This window comes from Macrobrachium nipponense, chromosome 23, assembly GCF_015104395.2.
Source record: "Macrobrachium nipponense isolate FS-2020 chromosome 23, ASM1510439v2, whole genome shotgun sequence".
Classification (NCBI taxonomy): Eukaryota; Metazoa; Arthropoda; class Malacostraca; order Decapoda; family Palaemonidae; genus Macrobrachium; species Macrobrachium nipponense.
Window position 1 is genome coordinate 46,793,657 of NC_061090.1, and position 16,208 is coordinate 46,809,864.

At 41.0% G+C, this 16,208-nt stretch overlaps 1 protein-coding gene across 4 annotated transcripts in view; it reads left to right on the forward strand.

Moving 5' to 3' along the window:
- The window catches only part of LOC135200289 (riboflavin kinase-like), a gene marked incomplete at its 5' end in the record, with an annotated part of 343,009 nt that overhangs the window by 266,862 nt on the left and 59,939 nt on the right, over window positions 1–16,208 (forward strand). The window contains 1 exon segment of one of the 4 annotated variants that reach the window (XM_064228799.1): window positions 528–899. In XM_064228799.1, coding sequence (XP_064084869.1) covers window positions 528–719 — 192 coding nt within the window. 4 annotated transcript variants of the gene reach the window in all.

The window sequence follows — 16,208 nt, forward strand, 5'->3', positions numbered from 1 at the left end:
AATCAATACAATAACCATTGTTAATGGGGATGTGGCACCCTAGCATAAAAATAAGGGGACCACATCCTAAAGATCAGTATGTACAATCAATTGTGGGTGACCCTAGCAAAAAAATAAGGGACACCCACTAAACCATCACAAGAGCAGCTAAGACTCAAGGCAAATGTAGATGAACATGGTAGGCTAGACAAACTGTTGGCTGAGATAGGTAGAAAGGAGATCTGGATCTTCAACTAAACTACTGAGCAGAGTCGGGAGGGGAAACTATTTTACCCGCTGCAACTGCTGAAAATTTTAGAGATTCCAAAGACTTTAAGTAGTGACGCTTAAATACTGTCGGCGATTTCCATCCAGTATATTTTTTCAAATCATCAAAATTCATATGTTGAAAGTAAATGATTGAGGTGGCTACTGCCCTGACATCGTGTGCCTTGGGGAAGGATTCAGTGTTAGCTTGCTTAATAAAGTATAGGATCTGTTGCCTGATACCTTTAATTGATAAAGTACCACCTTTTTCTCTTCTAAAGAGAGGACCCGAAGAGGATGAGGATGTCCTGGACAGAAAGGCTCGTAAGGTCGTTGCTGGACAAAGAGAAAGATCTTGGGGAAGGGGTATAACCCTCCATGGTTACCACCTCAACAAAGGATCCTCATTCTTTGCTAAAAAGCTGCGATCCGGAGAAAGCAGAACTTCTCCCGAAGGAAGAAATTCTACATGACCCGCATCTCTGGATAACGCCGACAGTTCTGAAATTCTAGCTCCTGAAGCATAGCTTAATAAAAACAATGTTTTTCTTAAGAGCATTATAAATGAACATGTCGTATTATTTGTATCCGAAGCCAGTTTTAGAACATCATTTAAAAACCATGACACTGAAGTAGGCCTTACTGAAGGTCTAAGTCTAGCACAAAGCCTTGGGAATAGACGAAAAGTAAGAATCTGTTAAGTCTATGTTAAAACCCAATTGAAAAAATCTTCTTCAAGGCTGACTTGTTTGTCGTAATAGTACTAGCTGCTAACCCTTTTTTAAATAAGGATCTGAAAAAGGATATAGCTGAATTGATTGTCATGATTTTAATGTCTGCTTCCTGCAGGAAGGATGCCAACTTTTTAACTGCAGCATCATACTGCCTTAAAGTTGAATCTCTTTTATCCGATTCCAGGAAAAGGATATTTCGTGGATCAATAATTGCATCTCTCTTGCCCGCAAACTTCATGAAGTCCATAAAGTTAGGGTTTTGAGAATTCCTGAGGAAGCGAACACAGTCTTCATTTGTACTGACTGGGAGAGTCTGGGATTGGGAATTCGAAGAGGACGAAGACCCAATTCCAGGATCAAGGGGTACCAGTTGCTCTTCGGCCAGTCCGGAGCTACTAGAGCTACCTGACCCTTGAATGTCCTGAGTTTGTTCAGTACTTTCAGGAGAAGATTCACCGGAGGAAAGACATAAATCTTCTCCCAGTTGTTCCAATCTATGGACAGGGCGTCCGTGGCATAGGCCAGAGGGTCCAGGTTGGGAGCCACATAACGGGGAAGTTTGTGGTTCATTTGAGATGCAAACAGATCTACTTGCAGGCCTGGTACCCTCCGGAGAATCCATTGGAACGAACTGTTGTCCAGTGACCATTCCGACTCCAGGAACTGAACTGAAGGGATAGAGCATCTGCTATGACGTTTCTCTCCTCCAGCCATGGGTGGAGGAGAGGTGCCAACTGAACTTGTCCGCCAGGGAAAAAATGGCTACCATGACATGATTCAGGTGTCTTGACTTGGAGCCTCCCCTGTTTATACAATGAACTACCACTGCGCTGTCCAGAACTAACTTTATATGAGAGTTCTTTGGCGGACGTAACCTCTTCAGAGTCAGGAACACTGCCATTGCTTCCAATACATTTATGTGAAGCTGGCGGAATTGGGGTGACCATGTTCCCTGAACTTTCTTGAACTGAGAATATCCTCCCCAGCCGCTTAATGAAGCGTCTGTGTGGATAGGGATTCCCGGAGGGGGAAACTGAAGGGGTACTGATATGGACAGGTTCTTTAACTTTGTCTAAGGGCGCAGACGATTCCGCAGAATCTGTGGTATTGATGATAGCTTGTCCCTGGATCTGACATTTGCTCGCGAGCGCCAGATCCTGGTTAAGTCTTTCAGTTTGGCTTTCATCAAGATGTTTGTCACTGAGGCAAATTGGAGGGAACCCAGGATTCTTTCCTGGTTTCTCCTTGAAGCATATCTGTACTTTAGAAATTGTTTCACTGACTTCGCTATTTCTTTCCTCTTGGCTGATGGAATCGACAGAGTATGGGAGGATAGATTCCATTGGATGCCCAGCCATTGAAAGTTGGACTCCGGAGTGAGTCTTGACTTTGTCCTGTTTATCTGGAACCCCAGATATTCCAGGAATTGAATGACTTTCATTGTGGCTTTGCGACATTCCTCGACTGTTGGAGCCCAAATCAACCAATCGTCGAGGTACGCTACTACCATTATCCCTTGAGACCTCAGTTGTTGAACGACTACTTCCGCCAATTTCGTGAACACTCTGGGTGCTACATTCAGACCGAAAGGAACTACCTTGAAGGAGAATGCTTGATCTCCTAGTCTGAAGCCCAGGTAAGGGCGAAAGTGTCTTGCAATAGGGATATGATAGTATGCGTCTGTAAGATCGATAGAGGTGGTGACGGCCCCACGGGGAAGTAAGGTCCGCACCTGCGAGATAGTCAGTATTTTGAACTTGTCGCAGCGAATGGCCAAGTTTAAGCGGGACAAGTCTAAGATTACCCTTCTTATTAATGAGCCTTTCTTTGGTACGCTGAACAAGCGACCCTGAAACTTTAATCTGTTGACTCTCGCTATTGCTCCTTTCTGGAGGAGCTCCTCCGCATACTCCGTCAGTTCTTTCGATGGAAGTTGAAGGAATGGTCTGGGTGGAGGGGGGTCTCCAATCCAACTCCAACCCAGGCCCTTCGACACAATGCTCTGTGCCCATTTGCTGAATCCCCACCGATGCCGGAAGAGAAACAGCCTCCCTCCTACCTTGGAGACCCCCTGATCACAACTCCTTGACGAGGTGGGGGGCTTAGGGATCCACTGCAGAGAGAGTATGCCCCTTTATGCCTACGCTCTCTGCTGTGGATCCAACTGAACATTGGGACCTTTTAACTCCTTTACTCCTCCTCCTTTTAAATTTCCCCATTTCACTTCTCCTCCTTTCGTTGACGACCTTGGCATAGTTTTGGACTATTGAATTGACTGCTCTTTTAACTTGATGGAGGGTGGAGTTGGACGGCATGACACTCCACCCGTAAAACTAGAGTACCTGACGTGGTTGAGCGAGGGGAAATTTTTATGTCAAGCCATGCCTGCAGTGCTGGGTCCGATCTCATGGGACTGACGACCCTTAAGGCATTGTGGGTATGGCGTATATCCAGGTGAGTGTCCCAGGGCAGTTACCATGGTGTAACAGTATTGCTCCTCCCCCAGTCGGGCCTCCCTGGTGAGAGGGACCTCATCCTGGACGAAATTTAAATCTTAATTATATGGAAAATTTACCAAACCCCCTCACGACTTCTGGAACGGATTTGGACCACTCTGAAGAAAGCTCAAGTCACAAAGACCAGGTTGGTATTAAAACTTTAATACCATATACCAGACCAAGGAAACCTAAGTACCGACATGACCCAACTTTGACTCACTTTGACTCCCTCTTTGGGAGTGGAAGTTGGTCAAGGTTTCTTACTATGGAAGCAGAACAAAATATTTCAGCTTTGAAATTGGAAAATTGCTTATTAAATAGCCATCCACGGCAGAAATGTCGTTCAGAAAAATAAAAGAAAAGACTTGGCTTATAGAAGCTAAACAAAAACAAAAAGTCAGTCTGAAGATTATTTGTCTTTAAAAACAATAGATAACATTATTGTCAAAGTAAAAAAACACCTGATAATATGAACAGTATCCAGGTACCATCGTACTTCCTGACAATAACGACGAGCCAATAAATAAGAAAATGCTGTTAGACTCTCTCAAAAAGAGATACCCCAAGGTAGAGGATTGCGAGGTTTATGATGCAATAAGCAAAAGAGGTAATAAACAAATACTAAAAAAATAGCAAAAATAAAATTTGAGGGTTCAGATCTACCTCACAAAATAAAAATTCTAGGTCAAAATAGAGAATTAAGACCCTATATTCCAAAGCCACTGCAGTGTCAAAATTGCAGTAAGTATGGACACACAAAGAGAAATTGTAGGAATGAACCGGTGTGCGCTTACTGTGGATCTACAGAAACACACCACCAAATGGAAGTGCGGTGAACCTAAGTGTGTAAACTGTGAGCAGAATCATCATGCTAGATCCAAAGAATGCATGCATTACATATACAACACTGAACTAAAAATGTTAAAAGAAAGGACAGGCATGCCTATAGCAGAGGCTAAATTAGAATTAAAAGTTGAGAGGAATTCAATATCCTGCTAAGAAACGTACATATTCCTCTATAACGGGAACCAGTAATGAAACAAAAAAACATACAGATAGTAAGTAACAAGATGCAACAAAGTAGATCTCAAGAAGAAGTCTGTAATATGCAGAAAAAACAAATAAGATAGTAAAAAATCAGGAAACAAGTGCAAATGAATTAGATAATATTCTATCAAATTCATTTGAGGTGTTAATGCATATAGAAGCACAAGAAAATACTATCACAGAGGTGGAAGTAGGAAGTTGTGATGTACCGAAAATTAAAGAAAAAAAAAGACCTTTAGAGAGAACACCACCAAAAACAAAGAAACCAACTATAATCAGAGAAACATCAGTCAAACCAAAACCAAAGATATGAAGAAAGAACAAAAACAAAATGTGGACATACCCTTTATCTCCTAAAATAATAATAAAACCTATGGATGCAGAGATCCAAAAAACAAAGAAGTGGAGGAGAACCATACCATGGATGATGGTGACTATGTCAAGGGTGATGAGATTACTCCATCACCAATAATCGGTACAAAATAAGAAACAAATAAAGCAGTATATATACATGACAACACATGTGGCTGCAATGATTGCTTCATTGCATTGTGCAAAGATAACAAAAATATTACAAAGATTGCTAACAAATATTATAAGAAATTTTATGAAATATAGAAAGAAAGAGGCCACCGATTTACACCCATGAAAAAGGATGTATGTGCATTGAGCACTTAAAATATTATAAAGATAAACAACTGAATGTGGTAAATAAAATTTTAGAAAAAATTCAAGTTGATGATAATACAAAAAAAGAAAACAAAACACGACCGATATAACATAATATTTTCAATAGTTATATTATACAATGGAACGTGAATGGTCTACAGACCAGATTACACCTGGGAGAAGTACAAAGGTTATTAAAGGAATATGAACCAATGATATTATGTCCACAACATGTCAATAATACAATTCCAACAATAGGTAAATATACCTTAATATCAACATCACAGGTAGAAGAAGGAAATTTAGGTACAGCCATATATGTACATAACAAAGTATGTTATGACAAAGTACCTGTAAACATAGCTGACCTCCAATATCAGTATTAAAATTCGAATTAAAAACTATAATTATACCATTTATAATTTATACAACCAACCAAATAAAAATTACAATATTGATAAACTTGGAGAATTACTTAAAAATGCCAAAGAACCTATGTTAATAGTAGGGGATTTTAAATGCTCACAACCAATATGGGACTGTAACTGTTCAAACTCAATAGAGCAGGAAGTAAAGTAGAAGAACTTATAGATTCAAATGACATATGCTGTATAAATGATGATGAAGTTAGCACATATTCATTCACACATGGAACATTTTCCTCTGTAGACTTAACTCTATGTTCAACAAGTATAGGTTGACAGGTTAGATTGGAACACAATTGATGACTTGTACACCAGTGATCATTTCCCAATATTAATTTCCTTTTTACAAAATAACCCAGCAAAACACGTTCCTCATTATAATATTTATAAAGCAGACTGGGAGCAATATGAATGCATACTAGAAGTATACCACCATTTGAATATCTAAAAGACCATAATGAAACTAATAAGTTTTCTTGTTCATTTCATCAAAAATGCTGCTGATAAAGCAATACCAAACTCAAAACCCCATCCAACAAAAACACAAAGTTCCATGGTGGTCCGAAAAGCTAACAGAATTAATAAATATAAACACTCTATAGGGAGACGATTGGATAATTTGAATAGAAAGTTCAGTAAAATAAATAAAAACATTACCAATATTAGAAAGTACTTTACAAAAAATGATTATATTGTTACTAGAAATTGAGGCATTAAAACCTATATACACAAAATATCTGCAAAATTTCGAAAGGAAGTAATTCAAGGAAGAATAATTTCATGGAGGAAATATGTATCGATCTCTCTAATAATACTCCCTAAATAAAATATGGGAAAAATTCAGGAAAATAAATGGTACCCATATGAAACCACCCAGACATGCCATATTAAAAAGACGGAAAAAGAATACTCGATCCAAAAGAATGAGTAATATAATAGGAGAAAACTTAGCGAATGTAAGTAGTGACAGAAATTTAGATGATCACTTCCGCATAAGAAAAATAATATAGAACTAATAACAATAAATTTCGAAACAATAGAAGACATATATTATAATAGAAAATTTAATATGGAAGAGTTTGAATATGCTCTCACTAACAGCAATAAATCTGCTCCTGGAGGTGACAATATTTGTTTTGATGATCTGCCACTTAGCACCTCTGGCGAAGACATACTTGTTACAATTTTATAATCATTTATGGCTTAGAAATTTATTTCCTGATGAATGGCGTAAAGCTATAATTATTCCTATCCCCAAACCTGGAAAAGATCCAAGTGATGCAAATAACTACAGACCAATTTCTCTAACAAGTTGCTTGTGCAAGTTACTAGAAAAAAATGGTAAATGCTCGATTAACATGGCACATTCGAGAAAATAAAATCTTGACTCCCACTCAATTTGGGTCACAGTGCAACAGATCTACGTTAGATTCTCTCTAACCCTCGAAGACCATATACGAAGAGGATTTTGAGCGAAAGCAAATAACTGTAGCAGTCTTTTTTGACATCGAAAAGGCTTATGATACTACCTGGAGGTACCCTATATTAAAAACTTTACAAAATAACAACATTCGTGGACATTTACCTAGGTTCATCCAAAACTTTTTAACAAATCGTAGCTTTCAAGTGAGAATCGATGATGTATTATCGAAAAACATTTCCACTTGAAAATGGTGTTCCACAGGGAAGTGTCCTTAGTGGCACACTGTTTACCCTGGCAATTAATGATATTAATAAAAAATCTACCCACTGGAATTAAAAGCAACCCTTACATGGATGATTTTGCCATATATTATTCAGCCTCTCGTATTAAACATGCAGAACACATCATTAATAAAAGTATTATAAAAAATAAATGAATGGACCTCATCTGTAGGATTTAAGTTATCCATACATAAGACTCAAGCAGTAGTATTTTATAAAGATAAAAGATGGATGAATGATGAAGTAATAGATTTAAAAATCAGAAAATCATAGTATAACCATTAGACAAACTGAAAACAAATTTTTAGGTTTTAGTGTTTGATACTCACTTAAAAACTAAACGGAAAACCACACATAACATACTTGAAATCAAAATGTAAAAAAGCATTAAATCTAATTAGAAAATTATCCAAACACTAATTGGGGAGCCGATAGACAAACCCTTACATTACTGTACAAAGCAACAGTCCTATCTATAATTGATTACGGTAGCGAAGTATATGGCTCGGCGTCAGACGCAGCACCTGAAAACGTTGGACCCAGTTCATAATGATTGGCCTTAGAATAGTTCAGAGCCTTTAAATCATCACCGACCTCTTCCTTACAGTTGAATGTGGTGAACTACCTCTCTCTCTCCATAGAGAGCTTGTTATAATGAAGAGTGCTCTGAGAATTAGGACAAGCGATTCTCCAACAAAAAAATTATTTGAACTCAGAGATATTTTTTATAAACAATCATCCACCCCCTTTTCCAATTAGAGCTAGAAGACTGTTTGAGTCACTAAATGTAATATACAAATTCCTCCAGTAGTAAAATTACCTCCGCCTTGGACAATGAATAAAATGAAAACTTGCACACAATTAAAATATTTATCAAAAAAATACTTATATACGCCATCACACCATAGACAACATACAATAGAACATATGAACCGAAAAGGTCCACATTATGCAATATTCACAGATGGATCTAAATCGGAACATGGATGTGGGATATGCTGCAGTGTCCCAGGACAAATCATACCAATTCTCTCTCCTAATACAGCTTCAATATTCACAGCAGAACTTTGCGCAATAGCCTCGGCCATAAAAATAATTAAAGAAACATCACTCAATAATTTTGTGATTTTTTAGTGACTCGAGAAGTGCCATAGAAGCCATCCAGAGTTACAAACCAAAAAATATATAGTACAACAAATTAAAATTATCACTTCATAAATTAGATATTATTGGGAAAAAAGTAGAAATATGTTGGATCCCTGCCCATGTAGGGATCAAAGGAAATGAAGAGGCTGACAAAGCAGCCAAAGAAGCAATACAAATGACAAGATCAAGTGTGAATCTCCCAATGAGTGATTATGATAACATACATAAAGATGGGTATTTTAAGGAAATGGCAACATATTTGGAATGAAGAGTCAGAAAATAACAAATTAAAGCAAATAAAACCTGATGTTGGAAAATGGAGTTCATCATATCAAGAGAGAGACATGAACAAGTAATTCTGACACGTCTACATATAGGCCATACCCGTCTGACACATGGACACTTAATGAGCAGCCCACACGACTCTGCTCCAGAGTGTTCGGAGTGCAAGGAGTTGGTAACAGTCAGACATGTCTTGTGCGAGTGTCCAAAGTATGACCAGCAGAGACTGTCAACTTTTGGAAATAAGACATAAAAGAAATTTTGTCAGAATCTTTTACATTTTCGGTAGTTCCGATTTTGACTTTTTTGAGGAACTGCATTTTAATTGATAAAATATAAAACATTGGTGTTTTTAGTGAATTTTTAAAACATTTCAAAAGTTAAAACTAATTCTGAATTTTAATATACCGTTTTAGTATGTATGTAAGGGAACATGAGTAAAGTATTTATTGTGTGTGTGTTCTAGTATTGAAAGCATTTGCCATGGTTCAATGTATTTATTTATCCTGAATGACCAACTTGGTCCCAGCTCTGGCCTAAGAGCTAGACCTGGCATTTTATCTAATCCTTCGGGCCAGCCCTAGGAGAGCTGAAAATCAGCTCGTGGTCTGGTTAAACTACTTTTATAATAATAATAATAATACCTTGGAGATCTCACTGCTGCTGGGTCGAGTGACCCCCGCGGCCTCCACGGAAGTGCTTTTCCCTGTTGAACGACCTTCCTGATCCTCTCTGACGAAAGGATCCCCTAGCTCTACCTCCCCTGCCGAACCGGTCATAGTGTTGGAAGGCTTGGCCCTCGAACACTGGTTAAAGGCGGGGGAGACAGCGAAGGAGGTGGAAGGCTGAGCCTGAGGGGAAATCACGTAAATGGGCTGAGCCGGTAGTCTTCGAGGTAGAAGGCTGGCTGATTGCACAATCGGCAACCGCTGACACAGCTTGGTTAAAACGTTGAGGCTTCTTTTGATAAGGCTGGTATCGTTTAGCCTTTTTCAGCTTCTTGCCTGCTGTAGACTGATCTTGGCGCCTCTTAGCAGTGAGCCCCCAACGATCCTTGAGGCTCTGATTGAGCCTTGTTGCCTCATTTTGGACCTTCTTGACCATTGCTTCTGGGAAGAGGTCTGCCCCCCAGATGTTTGAGGAAAGCAGCTTATTCGGCTCATGCCGAATAGTTGCTTCCTGGAGGACATGCTTTCGGCAATTGACTCTGGCTGTCACAAACTCGTACAGGTCCGATTGGACCGTATAAGTCTGTGACTTAGTCAATAACTTGAAGAGCGGCTCTGAAGCATAGGAAATAGCCGCTACTTCTGTCATTGCCATGGTGTTCATCGACCTGGCAAGCCTAGACTTGGCCTCAAACTCAGCTTGAATGAGGCTATCAGGAAGTCTAGGTAGCTTCTCGCCGAACTGGTTCATGGCGCAGTCCGGTTTGAGCTTACCTGCCGAGAAGGAGTTTGGCATATCCTCCCACAAATCTCCAAGCGAAGGGAGCAAAGGAGAAGTGGGATCTGCTTCCCTTAACTGAGGTAAGGGTTCTCCCTTCAGGCCAGCTGGGATGGTGACAGTGGCGATCTTCGTTAAGAAGGGGAGAAGAGCCTCTTCCTCCATCGTAAAGATGGTGAAGGGACTCTTGAAAGATGGTGAAGGGACTCTTGAAAGCCTGAATCCTGGTGTTCGAGCAGTCCATCTCCTCTAGACACCGAAGCCACTCCCTTTGAGCCTGGTCCCGGGAGTACAGCACTGTCTCCCTCGGGACCTTATCCTCCCTAGTCATAGCTGCCTCCGTTAGTCTGGCGTAGCCAATGAACGGCGGTTGAAGGTTCTCCGGATAGAACTCGAAGTCTTCAATCCTTCGAGTGCCGCACTCCGGGATGGAGATGAGTCCGTCCTGGAAAGGGGCGTATGAAGCCACTCTCCAGGGGTTGTTCATTGAGAACGGGGGCAGAGAATCATGGGGAGGAAGCTGTACTAGACCAACACCAGGTGCCGGAGGAGTAGCTTGAGGGGCCTGGTTGAACCCGGATATTATGTTCTCCTGTGTCGTGATCCTGTCGGGTAACTGGGAGAACATCTGCTCCATACTGTTCCTCAAAGAGCCTACCAAGTCCCCCATCTGCTGCATCATCCCAATGGAGAAGGCGTTGGGATCAAAGGCTGGAGCCGATGCAGAGGTGGAAGGGTAACTCGGTAGAGGTACCTCAGGAGGAGGAGAGACCGTTGACTCCGCCGGAGTACGGGGCCTCTCCTTGGAGGACTTGCTCTTGGAGGACCTAGAGCCTGAAGCAGAAGATTTACCCTTCTCTGCTCCGGGATTTGAAGCCGAAGACTTACGAGACGATGACGCCGACGAAGTCTTTTTGGACGACGACGACGCCTTCGTTAGGGTTTTCTGCGCTCTGTGCCCCTTCACCTTGGGTTTCACAGAAGCGCTAGGCGTAGAATACTGGAGCTCAGCTCCTGTAAAGCCTTGGAAGGAAGCAGTAGATATAGCGGGAGAAGAAGATCCAGAGGCGCCAGGGAACAGCAGGACAGCCATCCTCTTTTCAAGAAAGTAGGGCTGTCCCTTGGCGGCGTTCTTGCCGAAGCCGCCGACCCAAGCCCTCAAGGTTGCAAGGTCGGTCTCTCTAACAGCGGCAGCCTGTAAGAGAGGGTGTCTATTAGTTTTTAGTTTAAAGTTGAGCTTCAACCTTAGACTAAAATAGAGCCTTAGGCCTACACATTTTGGGCATATATTTCACAAAATATGGAGAACTTAAGCTTAAAAGATATATTTGAATCTTAAACTTAAGATATAATGCAGTATTTACATGCTATATATACAGCTGGAAATACTTACCCCGTCCAAAAACTGACTCACAAGATCATAGCAGATCGTACACGTTTCGTGGAACCAGACCTGCAGATTCGATTCCCGTGAGGAGTCGCGCACGGAGCGTGGGTTCTGCAGACTTCATGTCCACAGGGGTCCTGGAGCACGGCGTTGCATCCTGGGTGCTCACAGTTGGTAGTCTGTAAGTGGAAGGATACATGAGTATCATTATAACACTTACAGGGCTACTCTAGAACTCCGTTGCATGCCGGAGAGTGGAAAATTTTGGGCATAACCCCTCCCCTACCGCCTTAATAGGCATAAAATATAGCTCCGGTGTGAGCCGGAGTAGAAAACAGAGGGCAAGGGAGTGACCCAGCTTAAGATAACTTATCAATAACTTATGATTAACTTAAGCATAAAATAGCACAAAATTCCAGAAGACGATTCCGAATCGCGGTGGTGTCCGTCTCCGCCGGTTGCGCCGGAGAGACGGGATGGTTAAGGCAAAGGAGACCGACTGTACACCTGAGGTCTGCCAGTAGGCAGGGTACTAGCTCCCTCCCTCGCAATCGACGGGGGCTCCGGGAAGAAAACAGAGCACCGACAACACAGGGAGGGGGCGAGAGGGCGAAACAGAACTCGAGCCTACAGCAGAGCGACGGAGCAACAAAGGAGGGGGGAGGCCAACCCCCCCACTTCGCCACAACGGAGCACCGTGAAGCAGAGAGACAAGGTCACTCCCAGTCCAGTGTCTGTCCAGCCTCCCCTACTCCCATCGCGTAGGGAGAGAGGGAGACAGGCCCGGATGGAGCGAGCAAGGACGGACCTCCCTCCCCCCAACTCTATGGGAGAACGGAAGGAGGGCAGGGTGACTGGGACGGGCGTCTGGCTGTACCGCGATCACAGGGTGACCACGATATGATAACACGAAATAAACAACGAAATCGATAGCCTAGGTTAATGCAACCAAACTGATCAGCAAGATGCAACAGCTGATGCACTTGACAAAATAATAAGGAAGCAACAAAAACTAATGGGGACCATGATACCATAAACCTAGGCTAAGATAACGTACCAGACGCCCTAGGCTAACCAAAACCAAATAAAATAATTAAAATAACACAAAAGTAGGGGAAATAAATATAGTTAGAGAAAAATCCAGGAGTGTACGACTAACCCGAAAGAAAGTCTACCACTCAAAGCTAGCCTGGGCCGATACTAAGAGCTATGGCTAGGGTCTGGATGGAAGAGATAATGCCTACGTAAGGTATAGAAAGACATGCATGCATGACATAAAACCAATGCAGGCTAGATCCCCTAACGAATAATAATCATAAAAAGGTCTAGAGACGCATAGAATAAAGGGAAGGTTCCAGGTATGGGAGACCGAGAACGAACCCGCCACGAGGCAGAACAATGCCGCCATGCTTCCGACCGAGAATTCGTATTTATACCTAAAAAACGGCAAATACTGACTCAAGGAAGGAAAAAACTAAATAGGAACCTTTCGGAATACTTAACTTAGCTGATGCGATGGCTGAGCGTTCCATAATGGCAGAAAATCCTCAAAAAGGGCACGAAAACACAGAGCAAGAAAAAATGCGGCGTCTCGTAGACCTCTAACTTTAAAGGATGGCCACCAGAGGCGCAGCAGTCACCTAAGCGTGGGTTGTAGTAGTAGTAGTTGCTGCCCCGTTCTGTGGGTCGGCTCTCTTCTTGTGGGATTTTGTTGTAGGAAATTTCTAATTGACAAGAAGTTCGTGGTAGTGGTCTCACTCGCCCTAGTGTTCATACCGACGCCCTCCTTGTGGGTGAGTGAGTCAGTTATACTGACCTTTTCTTTATTTTGTTTATTCTCTGGTATTTGTTAGATCATTTACCTAAGAAATAATGAATTAAAGGATTATTTCGCGCAGCGACACGAACTGAGCCCAGAGATGTAATTTTAATCTTCTTAGGATGTCTTCCACTGGAAGCAACTCTACTAACATCAGATTATGTTGGAATGATCACTGTGTAAGCAGGATGCCTAAATTTGAGGTAGATCAGCATAATGTTTGTACCACTGCAGGGGTACAGTGTGTGAGGAATGCTTGGATTGGCCTAAGGATCTTATGGTTAAAGTATCAGATATAAGAAAAGAAGGGAAGCAGATAGACTGCAGAAGTAATTAATTATGTCAAGGCATAAGCTTCCTTGTCTCCCCTTCCGGGTGAACCTTCGTCTGTAGTTAGCCCTAACCAGCCGATGGTTTTTTCCTATGGTAGGTCTAATACTGATATAGTAGTACTGACATTTCCTCTTTACAGCCATAAGTTCAGCAGTTGCTGTGGGAGCTCCTCATGTAGGCTTACTAGTACGTATGTAGATGAACAAGAACACCCAGACGATTACTATTCCTTTGATGGCCCCAGGCTTGAACAGTGGACATGTTTCATTAACCTCTTCATTACCGAAAGTTTGTTTGGAGGTAGGTGGGTACCACCATTCAAGTCTACTACACCGCACCGGGTGCATAAAGGTGGTATGCGTAGTACCACCAAAACTCCTCTTTTCAGATAGGGACTTCCAATCATTCTGTATTTCGGTTTGAGAGTTTGGAGCAAAAAAATAAACAGTATGACACGATGCCAGACGTATGATGAACCCAAAAAAATATTATTATTGCTTATAGTAGTGTGTAGGTGACAGATGAACTGCGTCTCAACAAAAAATCACAAAACCAGACAAGCGTAAACATGTAATAACTTCTACCCAAGTAAAAAACCAGTTGTATCATCATTTACTGTATTTATTTATTTATTCACATTACATTTTACAAATAAAAGATATGAACACCAGATAAATGAAGGTAGAAATAAAGCCTTATAGTAACTTATATATAATATAAAAAAAACAAACCAGAGAAAAAGCGATTTTTTCTGAGGACAAGAAACTTGAAAAATTAGTTTAGATACCCCTGATGCCCCTAAAGTTGTTTTCTGTGATGAAACTAATCTTAGAAAACGTAGAAAATGACATTGACCAATTTTTGAAAGATATACTATAAAAATTGCGATTTCCATATTTATTGGCGGGGCTTTCGCTTTAGTTTTTGCTCTTTTTTTTGTTATTACGTGCTTATTTACGGTTCTATTTTGATAATACTTTATGTGCATGTTCCAGGTGCGATATACCAACATTCTGTAAGACCGAATTTCTATTCAAGACCGTAGTTTTCTCACCGACCACCAGTGTCCCTTGTACAAGGGACACCGAGTTTCACATTTTTTTTCATAAAATCATTTATTTTCCCTGTAGGATGATAAAACTAACAGAGAATATGCGTTATTGTAGTGCTAATAATACCTGATAATTTCATTAGCCTGTCTTGATTAGTGTATTTTTGGCAAATATTTTTACGATCGGCACCCCTCCAAACTTGAGTCACTACCGAGAGATTCAGTTCGGCAGCAAACGCAATGTTTACATTCTGCTCACCCACCCGGTAAAGAAGGGGTTAATGTGGCCTGTTTCAGACTCATATGCCTGCCCCTTGTATCTCCTAAGTAATATTGAGTGACTTCAAGTTCAAGAATTGCTTAGCGTCTCCTGTAGAGCCTTTGTAGCCTCACAGCAAATGATTTTCAGAATTTCCAGAGCTCTCGGTAGATGTCTCTCTTATTCCGCCATTAAGAGGAAATCAATTTGACTATACAATTCTGTGTAATTTCACTAACTTATCCATCTCCTTACCTGCATGGAGATGCTAGAATATCCCCGCCCAATTAGGGGATTTTCAAGTTATCATAGGATCTATCCTTAATCAAATGGAAAACAACTGTGGCCTTGTGTCAGAAGGAGCAGTCTGTGTATTGCTGGGGGTGCCATTCTAGAGGAATTTTCAGCACCTGGAACCTTGTAAACAATGTTTATTTACTTTCTTAGCAATAGTAAGACTTTTCGCTGTCTACTTTCAAAGTTATCATTCCATACTTTCCTTGGTATTGCATCATGTGCATGTAGATTTTACCAAGGATCACCACCAGAAGGTGTTGAGATTGAAGACCCTTCATCTCTATATCACTCTCTCTGAATTTATCTGAATTATTTACTATGAAACCTTTTATGTAGCACTGTTGGTGGTTAATGAGTAAAATTATTGCAGGCACCCTTCTTTAGGCTCTGCTAAAGGGAATGTTATTTTATATTCCTGCTGTAAAGCTGAGGGTGATGTTAAGGCTATGTCTTACAAAGAACTGTATGAATTTCAATGTAACCTCCTTAGTGGAGAAGAGGAAACGCTTCTCTGTCCTGTTGGGGCAGTTAAACTTAATCAGATAGGTTAATAAGCCTGGAAGAGGCAAAGTTAACCTTTTGTTTTTTGGAAACCTAGATGTCGTTGTCAAAGGTTAAGCCTGGAAGATGCTGTCTTTGCCAATAGATGAGCCTGGAAGAGGCAAAGTGAACATTTTGTTTAGTGGTTTTAGAAAACCTAGAATGTATTTGTCGAAGATTAAGCTGGAAGAGGCAAATTTAACCTTTTCTTTTGTGTTTTTAGAAACCTAGAACATCTTTGTCAAAGAACACGAGGCCCTCTGTGATGTATTTGATTAGGTTAGTGCATGAGAACTAGCCCCATATCTAGCTTTGTTGAAGGTAA